The 16,510-nt window shown below is 44.5% G+C and overlaps 1 protein-coding gene across 1 annotated transcript in view; it reads left to right on the forward strand.

Annotated features, from left to right (window-relative positions):
- The window catches only part of BRINP1 (BMP/retinoic acid inducible neural specific 1), a 58,697-nt gene that overhangs the window by 27,187 nt on the left and 15,000 nt on the right, over nt 1–16,510 (forward strand). The window contains exons 2-4 of the mRNA XM_009634865.2: nt 4,417–4,607; nt 9,793–9,962; nt 11,254–11,359. Of these exons, the coding sequence (XP_009633160.1) occupies nt 4,417–4,607; nt 9,793–9,962; nt 11,254–11,359 (467 nt within the window). The remainder of the gene's footprint in view (nt 1–4,416; nt 4,608–9,792; nt 9,963–11,253; nt 11,360–16,510) is intronic.

Here is a 16,510-nt window from a genome sequence, read left to right on the forward strand (position 1 = left end):
CCTTTTTTCTGTTTCCCTGGAGGGGTCATAGTGCTAATGAGCACTGAGACATCCTTCATGGCTCCCTCGTTCTGATGTGCGTGGCCTTCATGGCAAGCTCATTAATGTACATTCTGAAGGGGCAAGTGTTTTCTCAGATATAGCTGTATACAAATAAAATGTATCCCCTTCCTTTGACAGGGAGGAAGGCCTGAAATGTGCTCCTCTGCCTCCCTGAGGCAGTACTTCATCCCTCTTTCCTCTCACCTCCCTTCCCCCCTTAGGCATTAGCACTTCCTACCCCTTCCAGCCATTAGAAGCGTAGGCTCTTCAGTGCTTTCACCAGACATTAGAGAGCAGACTCCCCTCCGCTGACCTGGCAGGCATTTTCCTGGGTACGCTCCACATTAGCATGGGCTGTCTACGCTGGCGAGACATTAGAGCATAAACAAGTGCCTTTCCCCCACCACTCAGACGTTAGGTCATAGTTTCTCCTTATCCCATCTCTGCATCAGGGATACAGATTCTTCCTCCTCGTTGCTAAGAGGTTTATCATCTTTCCGAAGCCCTTAAAAGCTTCCCTGCTGGCAGAAGTTCAGGTCCTTGCTAGGAATTTTCCCTGAGGGTCAGAAGACTCTGTACTAATCCTAACCGTATCGTGGGGTGCCATCATAATCCTGGCCAAGTCTCTTCTATTTCTTCACCTGGAAAATGAGCAAGCACCACTGCAATATTTCTCTTTTATAAAGTGCCTTGAGACCTGTAGAGGTCTCACCTGTGCTTTCCAGGCAGTGACGTTGAGACTGTGGTGTCGCTGGTGGTTCTGAGAAGCAATGATCGGTGGAATGGCATCTAAGAATGATTTCTGTGAGGAAAGATTTCAGTGCCCTTTTGTACACCTCATCCATGAATCCAAGGCCTTGGTAGATCCTCCAGAGATTGACAGATTCAAGGGTTCAGTGGTGACAAACAGATGAGGAGATGCTTACCTGGCCCAGTGCCACGGATTCGGTTTTGGCCAATAGCAGCTGTTTCTGCAGAAAATGCAATTAAGTCTAGAACTGAAAGTTAATAGAGAACTCGTTCTTGGAGATGTTTCTTCACAGATTTCAGGAGTTACAGGTTGGATCATTCCCTAAGGCCAGAGCTATACTGTTCCCTGCAAATATATTTTTTTATCACCTCAATTATTCTAAGTGTTTTCACTAGCCATATCCATTAATGTTAAGTCTGTTTTCCAAAACTGTACCATAATCTTGGCCTTGGGTGCATCTTGCAGCACAGAGTTCTATAGGCTGCATGGAAGATCGCTAGCATTTAGTGTTGCTTTCAATGTAAAATATTCTGGAACTGGGGAAGCCAAGTTTAAAAAGTATTTGTGGTCATTAATCAGGAAGCTTAACAATACTGTATCACTTGCTTGACCACCTGCAATCGATCAACAGCACACAGAGAATACAGCCAAATACTATGCAAAATCTTAAAAAAAAAAAAAGTCACTAAATTCAAATAATGCATAAATTATAGGGAATTGCAACTGGCTCATGGATATTCTATGAGCAGAAGATAAACATCTAAGTTAGTTGCATAAATTATTCATCATAACGTATTTGCTCAGCTTTTCTCATCAGCTATGAAAGCCACATATTCGAGCATTTGGAGAGTATAATAGAACTGGGCTTTCACCTCCATGATACACCCTAGGAGTAGGAAGCCCTGGGGACATATGGCATGCATAAGAACTGAGTGGAAAAAGTCTCCTTCATGATGATGCTTTAGATGTGGATTCTGCTAAGGGCTTGTCTGCTGCATGACTGGTGACTGGAAGTGTCCCTTGGCAGCAGGCAATGTTGAAGATACAGCAATGATTTATTTTAAACTCCTGCTTTTGCCTCCTGCCAGTGGTGACACGAGATGGTGTTGGACCTGATGTAAAAAATGAACCCACTTTCCCTTTGAACACACTGTTTACCAAATTTTCATTCTCTGTTCCTAGCTTCTCCCATCTTTATGGCCCACCACTTTCCAGTGCGTGGTCCTAAAGGTAACTGCTTGCCCTGTCCATCTCCACGCACTGAATGGAGGCCCTCCCAGGGTTTGGGTGTTGATATATCAAGAGGGCCGTACTTCAACAGTTGGATGGTTCAACTCCATGGTCTTTGCTTTGGAGTAGATAACTCAACAGTAACAAAAGCAAACCCACTGTATTTTGTCTGGGAACAATAAGCACCACCCCTTTCTGAAAAATGTGCTGGCTCAGGGGGGGCTCTTGTCCCTCCTGACTTTATCAATAATGCTTGCAGGCAGTGGTAATCTGAGAGCAAAACATGCTTGAGTTTTACAGGGCATAATAGCTATCTCTTTGGAGAAGAAGCACAGATGGCATTTTTCCTACGCTTGCTGGTTACGATCTTTATGATAGGAACATGGGAATCTCTATTTACTACAAAACCTTGACTGTCTTTTAGCATCCGGAGCTGCATCGCCCCATACAATGTAACTGCTGTATCCTGAAGGGAGCATTCCTCCTTCAGACAAAGGCGATTTCCTTGTGTAGCCAGGTTTGGGATCACCACTCTAATAATGAATGATTTAGAGCAACCTCTCTGAAGTGCCAGGGAGAATCTATTTGCCTTTACTTTTAAGGTTCTACCTATCACTAAAAGCAACTGTGGAACCCCAAAATGTATCTTTCCCACAAATATTAAGTACTGGACTTTTACACTATTCTTGGACGGCAGAGGAGAAACTGTATTCTGCTCCATACAGTGAATACCTGGACACTGGTAATGCACTTGCTATCTGCAGATACTTTTGAGCCAATGAGCTATGTTCTTTCCACTCCTGGTGTTAGGATCCTAGTCAATGGGGGGGTTGGGTTGAGTTTGCGTTTTGGTTTTTTTTTTTTTTTGCCTTTGGCAGAGGTTTTTCTAGGAAAGACCAACATTTCTGCAGATTTCAAGGTTCGACACTAAGGACTCTTAGGATGTGGTAAGAGGGGTGTTTTGGTTTAGCATTTTTACCTGGCCTAGGAGTTGCAGAAGGGACACTAGCTCAGGTGTAAGGAGATATTTTGAAGTAAAAAGCTGGCACTTTGCTATTTTAATCAATGCAACTGTTGTTTAGCAGCCTGGGGTGTTGTGATGGGGTACAGTCAAAATAAATACATGCATAATTGCATTAAGTAAAATAACCTAATACATGTGAAGTGGACTGGGTATAGAATCAATCTGGGAAAAAAAAATAATCTGGTTTGTGATCCTGGTTTTGCAACCGACTTACGGTGTCTCCTAAATCTGCCTGCATGTCAGGTTCTCTACCAGCAAAATGGGATTGCCGGAGCTAGTTGACACGCACTGATAGAAAGTGCCGTGTCAGTGCCAGGTATTGTCATTCCTATTATTTAAATGAAATTTTTGTCTGAAACCCGAATTACAGGAATAAGTGAATGAAAAGTGACAGAGAAGCCTGTGACTCGATTATCTGGGAGATGGCTTAAGATACTGCAGGTGCGTTGTGGGAGAGTGGTTATAAATAATATCCTTTCCTTTTAAGAAGGCCTTGCTCAATATTTTTCAAAGGACATTAATAGTTTTCTCATCTTTTAGGTGCTCAGCTGGTGATGTATTTCAGAGGCCTGGTTTTTAGATCGCAGGTGTTCAAGGCTTTCTCTAGGCATTTCCCTCTGTGTCATTTCAAAATGGATACCTGCAATAAAGCGCTGCTTTTGCAAACATTAACTTTATTTTTTTTTCCCAGTTGCTATCAGTTTAAAGGAAGGGATTTGGAAATCGCTTTATAGGTTTAAAAAAAAAGAAAGAAAAACAAACAAACCCTCCATTTTCATATGGTCCTCTGCTTATACCTGAATCGATCCTTTTAGATGGTTTATCAAACGTATTGCTTTTCAAAATGATCTTTTGCTGTGCTCCCTGGTGCTGAAAGACCAAGATGTCTGGAGAAAGTGTTTCCTTTAGCCTTGCTTTGCAAAAGCAGTAGCTACAAGGAAGGCTTGTGGACATGGCGACATACCAATGATCAGACTGGTCTACATCTACAGTCTGTCTAACTGACCAGCTCTTTTCCTGACAGAGATGAGAATTTGCTGCTTTGTGCAGAAGCGTGAGGGTGAAAGGACCAGTCTGCATGCTTTGTAGGGAAATGCAGCCCTCTGCCAGACACCTCTGGAGACTCTGAGACTACCTCCTCACCAGCCCGGAGCCTGATCCTCAAAGTGTGGTGTTATTGTGCAGTAATGTCTCACTTTTCCTCTTTTCCTCCCCTTCTGTCTAGCCCTATGGCCTCATGTGTGTATCCATATTCAGGTGTCCAACAGGATTGTCCCCTTCACCATCCTCCTTCTCTGACCTCGGTGGCTCTCCCTGCCCCTCTGGACTTGAAGCCTCACCCCTGTTGTGTTCCTGTGTTGTCGCATAGGGAGTTTGCCCGTTGGAAGGTGAGGAACACAGCCATCGAGCGGAGGGACCTGCTCCACAATCCACTGCCCCTGATGCCTGAGTTTCAGAGGAGCATCCGCCTCCTGGGCAGGAGACCCACCACGCAGCAGTTCATTGATACCATCATCAAAAAGTACGGCACCCACATCCTCATCTCTGCCACCCTGGGAGGTAGGTGGCAACCTGGGCTCCTTTCTTACGCCGGTGTCGGTGGTGGGGTGGTGAAGGCACTGGGCAGCACCTGCAAACCTTGGCCATGGTGCGTGGAGGCTGGCTGGTAGCATCCAGCCCGGCTGCAGCTCCCCCAGCCAAAGCCAGTCTTGTCATCAGATGGTGTGAAAATCCCCAGAGTATTGAATAGCCTCTGAAAATGAATTCACAGTGCGCTGTGCGAGTTCAGCATCTGTGATACCTGTGCTCCTCTGACAACGGCGCGTGTGTACCGGTGTGCATCAAGATAAACACGCTTCGTTTAGCCGGGGAGCCTGCCTGTCACTCCTGCACCCTGTCCTTAATTTGACAATAGGGGGTGGCGATCCCTCTCTTTTTCAGAATGAAACCAAATGCAGGAGGAAAAAAAACCCCTCCTTTCTTGCTGGAACTGGAGGAATTTTAAAGAGCTCCAGGAAAAGGGAGTTCAAGGAGTTGGGCAGGGAGAGTGTGCAGCAGGGGAAGAGGCGGCCAGAAGGGCCTGTGCTGAATGCATAAGTGAGAGCAGAAACATGAAGCAGAGTTTTGAAAAAACAAAACAGTTAAGTAAAATTCAAAACGTGTAGGCAAGAGTGCAGCAAAGCTTGCGTGTGCAAGTAGAATATGTCAGGGATGACCTAAGACGGGACCGTCGGGCCATTAATCCACGTGCATGCACTGCTGGTGGTGCTGCATAAACAATGCGGGTACTGAGTATTGAAACAGGAGGGGTGAAAATCAGCAACTCCTCTTGGTAGTTACTGCTGACTTACTTTTTTTTTCCTCTTGTACTATTTTTACCATTCTTTTTACCCCTTTGGGGTGTACATTTAAATGCTTTTCTTTTGGGAACTACTATCTGTAAGAGGGATTCTGCAGTGGTAAAGGGCCTTAATTTTAGTAGAGTTTGTTGCTATTTCTTCTTCTAATGTACCTGACCTCCAACCTTGCCACATTGCGAAGTTTGTAGTGAACTTTGAGGAATTTCTGGCCATCTGTCTGTTCCCAAAGCATTCTGCAGACACTCAGATGAGACACAGATGAGATTAGATGTGTGCATATGATTCATGCACAAATTAGTTGGTAGGTAAATTGGCGTGGTTCCACTGAAGTCAAATGGCCTCTTGTGTGGCAAATGTCCTTCAAAGAACCTCGGGCTGCTCTTCCAGTCCAGGCATTCAAACAGTCTGCTTCATCAGCAAGAAATGTGAGGGGAAGCAGGTTTCCATGCACTGAAGAGTCTGAGTGACTGCCTGCATCAGACCTTAATGAAGTCTGCGTAAAGATAAACTCCTCCTTATTGAGGAAATCACTGTTCAGGTCCATATCTTACAGAGCCAAGCCAGCCAAGTAAGAATCCAGTAAAGTGCTGGGAGGGGTTTTTGTGGGTTTATTTTTCTTTCTATCGATACGCCTTTTTCTTCTTGCCACTCACATCTGAGGAAATTCAAAATACGAAAGACCTTTGATGGCAAAATATATTTTTAATTTTGCCTGGATGAGGTTGTGAATTATTCACAGTGGCTTGTTTCTTCTCCTGATTTTACAACACAACAGTTTTAAATATGCAGAGGTTGGTAACGAGAACTGGTGTTGGAGAGGAGTGCTAAATGTTCCATCAGCCCAGAGCATGGTGAGCAATGGTGGGGGAGAAAAGAAGGATTTATCTTGGCAATGGAAATCCCAGAGAAAATGTAGACGAAGCTGAGCATGCATTATGCAAGGAGGCCACATTCTAATTGCAGTCTGTGGGCTAAACAAGACCATTGTGCTATAAATGCAGCCATGTCCTGGCACCCGTGCTCTCCCAAGACCTCGAGTGTCCTCAGAAAAGTTACAAGAATTCTACTTTGAATTACAGTGGTTTGTAAACTTGCCCTGCTGTTTTACTAGGTTGCAAACAAGTGACAACCATGCAGGAAATTATTTAGCTTTTAAATGCCAGCTGTTGCATGGACCCCAGAAGGCTGGGTGATGGATCAGGCCAGCCCACCTGAATGCAGCAGCTATTTTCACACCTGGCCACATGAGGAGCAGCTCTGATGCCTTTCAACCTACAGACCAGCCAGGTCCCCCTGGAGCCTAATAAAAAGCCAGCTTTGCTCCAGTTTAGTTCTGACAAAGGGATTGGTGAGGGGTCATTTTGAGGGCATCCTTGCTCCGGGATGGTGCACAAAGAGCTGAGAGCCAATTTGCACGGAAAGCCCTGAAGGAAAGACAACTTTGAACATGGCATCCACTTAATAAACGAGAAATTAAGACTTAATAATGTAGCAAAAGTCTATTAACCTCTCTTGATCTAAGGGTTGCTTTCTCATGCGCACTCTCCGTGGGGATGCTGTGCTTTTCCAGGTCTGTGCACATGTACACAGAATGGGTTTCCAGCAACATTTTTTTCTGCTCAGCACCCTTCACTCCTAGGGGGACAGTATTTGTCCCTCAGGAGAAGAATCAAACATCCTGGGCTCTGCTTTCCTGATTTCTTCTTCTTCTTCCCAGTGGAGGGGTCCAAACACCTCAGGGAGGAAAAATGACAGCTTTTGTGGGGAAATCACTGATCTCCACTGCCCTAGAGCCCTGTCTGATGTCTAGGAGCTGTCCCAGCTGCTCATTGCCTGCTTCTTGTTGTCTGGGGACTGAAAGCTAAGGGTGGATCTCCTGGTGATCCAAAATTACCAAGTGTTATTTCCAGATGCGATTCAGCCCACGCTTCCTGGTTTCTCTCTGTCCAAGGGACCTCCAATCTCAGCATTACTCTACTGAAATGAATGGGCCTGGACTGAAAAGGTCCTGATTTTTGCACCTTGGCTATTAAAAGAAGACATGACATTTTTCCACAAAAAACTGTTTTTTTCCAGTTACTGGTGGAATTGAACATTTGATACCTAGATCCCAGAGGTCCCTCTGAGAATAGCCACTAAGGGGAGAATTATCCCAGGTCTTCCCTCTCCTTTCACAGCCTCATGAAATAGAGGCAAAGCATCACTTATGTCTGCTGCATTTCCATGCAGGTAAATCCTTCCGTTACATGACGGATACAAAATTTTTGGTTCCAAATACAACACTTTCACACTGATCCAGTCTGTCTTCCCCTGAGCCTCTTGGCTAGCTCCCATGCAGGTGTCCTTTCAGTGGCAAACAAGTTGCTTCATGAAAATTCACAGTGCCTGACCTTCCTTCAGATCCCCCTGTAAAACTCTTCTCACAGATGAAACCCAAAAATGCACTGACAGGGGCCAGGCATCTGGTGCGTGGTGACTGCTGTTTCTCATGCTCATCACAGTCATCTCCTTGCCTTGTGCTTTGCTGGCTGTTTGTTGTGTATACCTGTTGTGTCTCATCAGATATGTGGGTTTTAAATCCTCTGGAACAGGAACCATCTTTCTGCTGTTCGTGTGGATAAAGCGTGATGTGACAGAGCCTTGATCCCTGCCAAGGTCTGCTCGCTCCACTCAATGCATAATAATGCTAATGGTGATAAAGGAAATCAAATCAAAGCTGTGCATTTTCCAGGGCAAGTGGGTTTTTTTTGAGAAGTGACAACGATGATACTGTTACCACTACAACTTTGATTGTGGTCAATGCATAATATGTTATTTTTTACAAAATATTAAAGAGAGAAAGTTTTACGTGCCAAACTTCTTCACTTAGCTCCTGGGAAGCCAATTAAAAGATTTCAACTGATCAATTCTTTTGATGAAAAGTATCTTCTTTCTACCGAAAATTTCCATTTTTCATCTCAAAGCCAAAGGCTCAATCCTCAATATATCAATTGCCTGAAAAACTGAAATCCAATAAAAATATTTTGATTTTCAGCCAGAATGTTTTTGGTTTGCTTTCAGGCATTTGGCTTCCAGATAAAAGCTGGAAAATTTCCAGGGAAAGCAAGGGGGAGAGCTTACTGGTGTTTTTATCATACGTGTAATGAAAGAAATTATTTGGACTAATCAAATTATTTCAACTGATAAAAATTTTTAAGAAAAGTGGGTGTTTTTTCTCTTAAAAAAACCCCAAAAATGCTGAGGATCAAAATGTTTCTTGGCCAAAAAAGTGGTGGTGCATTTTTTTTGACCATGCTATCATTGCCAGAGGCAATGTATTTGTCAGTGGTTGGTCTATCAGATCAGAACAAGTACCGTTCTCATTAAGAGAGCTATGTAGAAATGGCACATTCCTACCCTACGTATCTACTCCCTTAATTTATTAAAATCAGACTTTCAGATGTTAAGAATGCAGGATGGTGTTCTACCTTCTTAGTCCTTCTACAATGCCAGCCTTATGTCAGGAATGAACTGGATTTTAATCTGGCTCATACAGCCCAAACTGAACTTTTAGCTAAATATTACCTCTCAGCTTTGTGTCCTTTTCATATATCTTTTGTTAGATGCAGGTTTCTGCTAATGCTTAGGATGTTTGGTGTTATCGGGTCTTAACTGCTTCACTCCCAGATTCTCTGTGATTAATGCCTCAAAATCACCTGTTGTCCCTGGCCTTGCACAATATTTTTTGCTCTCCACTTAAATTCACTGGATGAGACTCTAGGAGCCGACAAAAAAGCAGTAAGGTTGATTGGTTTAGAGTAACTTTCTCATTTGCTCTTTCCTCTGATGGCTTCACTCAGCCCCTGCCCCTCACCCTTTTGCATGGTCACTGGAAGCGAAGGAGGTGCAACTGGTGTTTGTTGTCCTCTGAACCCACCCACATACCTATGTCCTATTTGCAACTTAAATCATCATGTGTTCCTTCTAGAAATCAGGTCAGAGAATTGCATAAGAGTGGCATCTTCTCCATTTGGGTGTGCATCGTTCCAGGGGCACTGCCCACAGAGAAAAGCATTCCTTGAGAGGGACAAATGGTCTGAATCCTTTCCAACAGTTGTGGTAAAGCTATGCTGGGTAATGAACATCCAAAATGTTATCTGCTCAATTCACTGGAGTTGATCTACAAGAGTGGTGGACCTGGCCTTTCTGGTTGAATGGAGGAGGCTCATATATACTACACTGAGGTTCTGGTACTGGTGAGAAAGGGTGGGTTCATTTAAGAGCACTTTAGGTGTCAGACTTTTCTTTCTTTAGGTGCAACGTGTGACATCACGTGTTCCTGTTAAGATGACCCTATATGGCAGCCTCCTGGGCCTTACTGAAGTCTCCTTTTCTTTCTGCTGCAGGAGAGGAGGCCTTGACCATGTACATGGACAAAAGCCGCCTCGACAGAAAGTCAGGAAATGCTACCCAGAGCGTTGAAGCGTTGCATCAGCTTGCTTCCTCCTACTTTGTAGACCGTGATGGCACTATGAGGAGACTCCATGAGATCCAGATCTCTACCGGAGCAATCAAGGTACTGTATCTTGGGAAGAGAAAGAGGATTGTGTGTCCGTACCAATACTGTAGGGATTTGGGGCAGGACTTTGCCAGTCCAGTGTGATGTCTTTTTTGATCACAAGTTCTTTTGTTCCCACACTGATATCCCAGGGTAAATTGTTCTCTTATGGACCTTGCTGAAGAATTGATTTCCCCAGGGCCAGTAATATCTGGAAAGAGGTGGGCATTCGGTGTAATGGTTAGGTAGGATAGGAGACTTCCACTAGGTGTGGCAGTGACCTCTGGAAGAGAGAGAGGGAACATACAATCCAGATCAGTGACGGAGGTTGAAAGGGAAAGGCGGGTCTGGGAAATGGGCAACCCAACCCTGTGCAACCCAAAAGTATTTTCCTCTTGTGGTTGTAAGACTGCTAAACATCTTTCGGATGAATTTACTACAAGAAAAGGTGAATAACTCAGTGTGGCATTACTGAGGCATCTGGAATGAAATGGACTGAGAGACAGCTTGGGGGTTGCAGAAGGAAGCTGCTCAAAGCATACAAAATAGGGGAAATGGCTCTGCAGACAAAGGCTGCCTTCTCTGAAAGCAATCATCCTGTACTGGGGAGGGATTTTATTGTTGCAGAGTTCACTCCAGGGAAGGCAATGTGGATGGAGTCGTCATTGTTAGCCATTTCTGAAAGGTTTCAGCTCTTGTTATTGTTCTGTGGTGTCTCATGGCTGAGTCTGTTCCCTTCTGGATGGGAAATCGAATTGAGATATTGAAACAGTGACAGCAGATAATCACCATTTGTGGATTCAGGAAGGGCAGCTCTCCTCCATGGCTGGAAACCAACAGCAACAGCACTGCAGGTCATCTGTGCCTCCATCTATCCTCAGCACAAGGATGGTGTGCACATATGCTGTGGGAGCGCTAGGCACCACTGTGGGCTGGCAATCCATCTCTGTATCTTGCTTTCCAATAAGAGAAGCCAGGGAATAATTCCTCTACTGGCTTCTGATGTTCTCCAATGGAGATCCTCTATGAGGAAACATCAGTCTGCAGGGCCTCGTTGCCAAGATCAGAATAACGTGTGGTACCATAACGAAAGCAGATATAATTCACTCTATTTTTTCAGCTTGTGAGTGTGCCAAGCATTAGCTATGTCTGTCCAGTGTGGGACATTTTTTCCCAATTAGGGAAGATGCATTTTGGATTGCATCAGCTGGTGACAAGGGGTCGTTATATTACAAGGTCTGAACCTGCTTGGGGAAGATGTGATGCTGCAATCAAAAGGAACACTCTCTCTTTTCTACATCCTCCATAGGTAACAGAAACTCGGACTGGCCCCCTGGGCTGTAACAGCTACGACAATCTGGACTCTGTGAGTTCTGTCCTTCTGCAAAGCACTGAGAGCAAACTCCACCTGCAAGGTAGGGCACAGGAATACAGGGCATGGAGCGGGGGGGGGGATGAAACAAGAGAGGAGTGGCCTTTTTTTTTTTTTTTTTTCCCCTAGTCTTTTCCCCTCCTCTGTTTGCTGTGATCGCTTTTTTTCACTGTAAGTTCCCTCAAGCAGGGCTGGTGGCTTCTGGTGGCTTCGTATGATGCTCAGCACAGCAGAGCCAGGGCTTGACAGGGACTGAGCTAAAGGAGCAAGGAACTGCAGACTGGACCCCAGTGAAGTGCCTGGGTGCCCCTGCCACTGAATTTTGATGGACTTCTGTGTATTATGCGTACACTGATATAAATAAATGCAACCTTTCCCATTAATATTGAAAGGGTGTTCTGTCCACATCTCTCTTTGTCTCTCCCAAATTGTTCTGTCCACGTCTCTTTGTCTCTCCCAAGTTGCTGATTTCTGTAAAAGGTTTGCAGATCAGCTTTTGGGACTTTCTAATGACTGTAATCTTTGGAAAAAGTCACAGAGGTTTTATTTGGATGCTAGAAGCCATGGCTTCGGTCCCAGTTGGGGAGCTAGTCCAGAAGTCAACAGATAGAGGTCATGACTGAATTAATAAATAAATACATGCTGGTTAGTGAGAAGTCAACTTCAGTAGAAGGAGGAAATTCACTGGGCGTGTAATTTACTAAGGTTATTCCCAAGTTTTTGACAAAATAAGGAAATGTGGGATTTAATTGCTCATTTGCCCAGATGGTTTTATTTCTGGAATCCTTGTACTTGCACAAATTTTAATTTTTCAGATGAATGGGCTACATTACATCTTCCGCTTTGAGTATAATTTGGCAAGTGCTGTTTTAATCTTGGTTTCACAGAAACTGGGTTTCATTTACTGAGTCATGTTGCGGATATATTATTATTGTTGTTATTATTTGCCTTTAAAAATAATAGGCAGGTTGTTTTCACTTATTCCAGTGATTATCTAAATCACTGAGTTCTAGTTCTTACCTAATTAACAATAAAAAATTTGAGGCTTTTTATATACTGTGATGATGGCTGCTGGTAATGAAAACCTGAGGATGACACATCAGATAACTAGGTAAGCAGCTAAATAAGCAGACAGCTTGGTTTATAGGCAGACAAAATGGTAAGTAGGTAAATCGATAGATCTCTACTGGCTATTGGATCGTACAAGAGAAGAGAAAAAGCAAGATGCCTGGGAGGGGGTAGGAGGTGGGGGAAGGGGGAAAATTTAGGAGAGAGAGGGGATGTAAAGTGGATGAGGCTGTGATTTCTGATGGGAGCAGGCAGGAGACCTCAGGGGTCAACCACACATGGGTTTCATAAAACTTCATGGCATAACCCAGCGCTGAGAGAGGCTGGACCCAAGCTAAGGGAGACAGCAAGGGAAGGGGGGAAGGTAAGAGCTCTTCCTAATAGAACAAAGTGACCTTTAAAGCTACACCTGAGTGTTTTCTGCCTAATCTGGAGTGTGGTTCTTGGGATAATTACCCAGGATCCTTCCTCTGCTCTGAGAGGCCTCATTAGGAATTAGTCACAGAGCTGCAGGTAATGGATCATGACCGAGTCTCCTCTGATCTGATTAGCAGCTGAGCATGAGCTGCTGACAGAAATCCATGTTACTACCTTCATGTCACTCTGGCTCTGAGGCTGGCTCAATAAAAGAACAGCATCTCTGTGACAGGGAGAATTTCTGTTTCTGAACTTGCTTGCTGCCACCCAGTCCTGAGAGTCGTGGTTTTAAAGACCTGCCCTTTAGGAGATGCAATGGCCAGAGCCAGAGCTAAGCTACCTTCGTGCTTGCATGTAGGGCTCGGGAAGGTCAGCCAGCCTGGAGATGTAGGGGAGGACCTGGATGCATGCACAGTGCAGGGTGGCTGGTTCCGCACCTGTGGGTACGCAGGCAGAAAAGCATCACTAATTTATAAACCAGTATTCATGTGCACCCAGCGTGCATGCACACCTGTGTTGGACGCCTGCACTGGGGCACATATATGGGTACATTTATCATAGTAGCTCAGGTTTCCCTTTTTCCTAGCGCTACCTGGGAGCAGGTTCCCTGTTCTGTGCACGGGGAGGGCTGTGCGGCGATGCAGCCTCTCCTCATGGGCCTGGGGGGATCCTGTTGTGGGCCAGGATCTCACTGGTGACTGCACTTATTTGCACTTCGTAGACTCCTGTCCCTGCCACCAGCATGAAACTGTCCCTTCACCGTCCTCTCCCTCCAGTGCGGCTGATGCATGAGCTGCCCATGCTGCCTGGAAAAAGAGTAAACCAGAGCACGGGAGGGGAAGGTGCCAACAGCTCTGCAGCAGTCTGGTGGGAAATGGGAATTTGTGTTCCTTGAAAAAGTGTCCTAGGCTGAAATTCTAAAATTTACGTGAAGAAAAGCAACATTTTGAACAGTTTGGGGAAATTAAAATTCCAGAGATGTATCCTCTTGGACAGCGTGACAGTATATGCCAATATTGCAACATGGCACTGTTTCAATAAGGTAAAATCCTTCTGTGCTGTTCTAAACATTGTGACATTAAACAGGACATGCTGCATATTAGGTACTTTGTTACATCAAATATGGTAATAGAATATTAAAATTTACATTACAATTAATATTAAAGCCTCTGCCAAGATGGGCAGAGCAGTAATGACAACACAAAACATTTCAGCTTTTCAGTGAAACGAGATGAGGAAGTATGAAAAATACATTTAGACCTTTCCCTGTCAAAAGTGCTTTTGGAGTCAACATGCTCTCACAAAATGCTTCAATGAAACTGCATTTTCAACAGAGAACTCTTCTGTGGAAAATGTTTCAAATAGCTCTAATTTAGAGCTGGGGAAATTTACCTCTTTAAATTCAGGAAGCCTTTTATATACAGTCCAAAGCCAAACATCTCTCTCTAATAGTTTTTCTAGGTGAATTAAGGACATATTCCCTCGTCAGACACTTCATATTCTGCCTGTACTTATCTAAGCCAAACCTATACCAAGCCTGCGTTGTTCTTGATTTTAACACTTTGTAGAGTGGCAGAATTCCTCCTCCTGATAAATAAGTTACCTTCAAAACTAAGATATTCTCCCTAATGCTTGTCACCAGCAAACTTACCTTCTGCATGTATTGTCAGCTCCTGAGGCTGCTGTGGAGGACGAGCCTGTTCCTTGTGCACCCTGGCTTGGACTGAGGTGTTCACCCCAAGAAAATGGACCAGCATCTCGGTCTTTAAGATCAGATTGCTCGGCTGCTGAGATGAGGTTGCTTTATCAGTAGACAACACTGAGAGGTTAAAAACAATTTTTTTAATATTTTAAATATTCAAAGAAAATTCTTAGAGAACAAAAGAGCATCTTGGGATGTTTTATTCAGGCTGTAATTGGCAGCAGGGCTTTCCCATCCAGCATGGCTGGCTGTGAGCTGCTCTGTGGGGCAGGTGTGGGGTACAGTCTTTGGGGCTATTCCTGCTTTAAAGGTGGCAACTGAAGCACCCAAAACAGTGGTCTCAATCAGTATGGCCTTCTTACAATCTCATGTTTATAAAGCTTACCTTAGAAATGATTAATCACACCTGTGCTCTACTGACAGCTGTAATCAATTCAGTTTCAGCAATAACTAGTCACTGGGCATGGTACAGAACTACATATGAGTGACGGAGGAGGGTACCAGGACTGGGTGAGATGCCTCTGGTCCAGTACTTGTGAAATACCTTGCTAGGATCTGGTCCCAAGGATGCTCAACGCAAAACCAAAAATATTGATATGAATCTGCCCGTGTCTGGGTATGATGATAAATGCGTGGGTGTTTATACATATATGTCAAACTACAAATGTGAAAGCAGGCATGGCTGTATTTCAGTCTCCCTAACACTGGTTTCTTCCACAAGGAAATTCCTGGCTGGAAAATCTCCGAGTTGCATGTAATCCCTAGAGCATGTCTGCAGTTTTAAAGTTAGGGCTTTGCTTTTGGCATATGCACAGTTGTGTTTGGATGAGTAGCTGGATTTGTGTGTCACTCGTTCCTGGTCTAAACACATGTTTGAATCTGTGCTCCTTGTTAAATGTTGCAATTAACTGCATGGATTCCAGCAGAACTGCTTACCTGATTGAAGTTCAGTATTTATAGAAGTGTTTTGTTGAATTGATGCTGAGTGTACACGGGGTCTGATTGCCTCTTAAACATGAGATTGTTTCTTACAAGAGAAAGTTATCCTGGAAATGTTTTTTAAAACCTATGAGTTTTATGGACAAAAAGCAAGCATCCGCATGAGGCACTTTGTAGCGTAGGATGGGACCATGTTATGGAGATTACAGGGTATTCATGTTCCTGCATGTGCCGAGATACACAGCGGATGTTCCTTGTGATGGGAAATGCTTTCCCTTAAACTTTAGTTGCTTTTTTTACCCCTCTCCCCTCCAGGAAAACAAAAAATAGTCTCTAAATCCAGTATCATTTGTAGTTGGGACCAGACAGCATGTAAGCACTGTTATCTAAGGTAAAATTCAAAGAGAAAATATGGTGACCTGAAGAGCCTGTGGGCATCTGGGCCTCATATTCAAAGGTTGGAGGAGCAACGCGGGCAGGTTGCTCCTCCATGAGGTGGAGTGGAAAGGTTTATTCATGGGGCTTGGACCATGAATAACCAGGGTCAATGCACATCAAGAAGTCCAGCCCGCCCCTCCTGTGAGCTTGCAAGCTCAGTGAGTACAGCAGCCTTCAGGCTCTCTAAGCCCTTTTGCTGCATTTTCTTTCCATCCTGAAGGAAATTCTTGGAGTCTGACAGCTGGGAACATCCTTAATATCAGTGCGAAGGTTTGAAAATTCCTCTGTTGTGGTTGCTTCAGATAAATCCCTAAAAGAGACTGAACTTCAGTCCTCCTTGAAGACAACAGGAGGAGCTTCTTATCGAGAGGCACCTCAGGAAAGACCAAAGGGACCTCAAAATGCTGATCCTCCTTAGACTGGTTTTGAGGTGTTCGCAGGGATGCTGCAGGCTGTGGTCAGCCCCTTGCATGTTCCCCCCCCTTCCGTGCAGCAGAATCTATGCAAGCACAGTGCCCCCAAATGCTGGGCTTGAAATCCTTCCTTGTGCAAGTGTCACAAGCGTCATCTCCAGCTGAACGTTGCTCTGCGTTTGTCCTGCCCAGCGGCTGCGACCGCCCCCAGTCGGGT

This window comes from Egretta garzetta, unplaced genomic scaffold (genome assembly GCF_000687185.1).
Source record: "Egretta garzetta isolate BGI_Z169 unplaced genomic scaffold, ASM68718v1 scaffold190, whole genome shotgun sequence".
In the NCBI taxonomy this organism is placed as follows: Eukaryota; Metazoa; Chordata; class Aves; order Pelecaniformes; family Ardeidae; genus Egretta; species Egretta garzetta.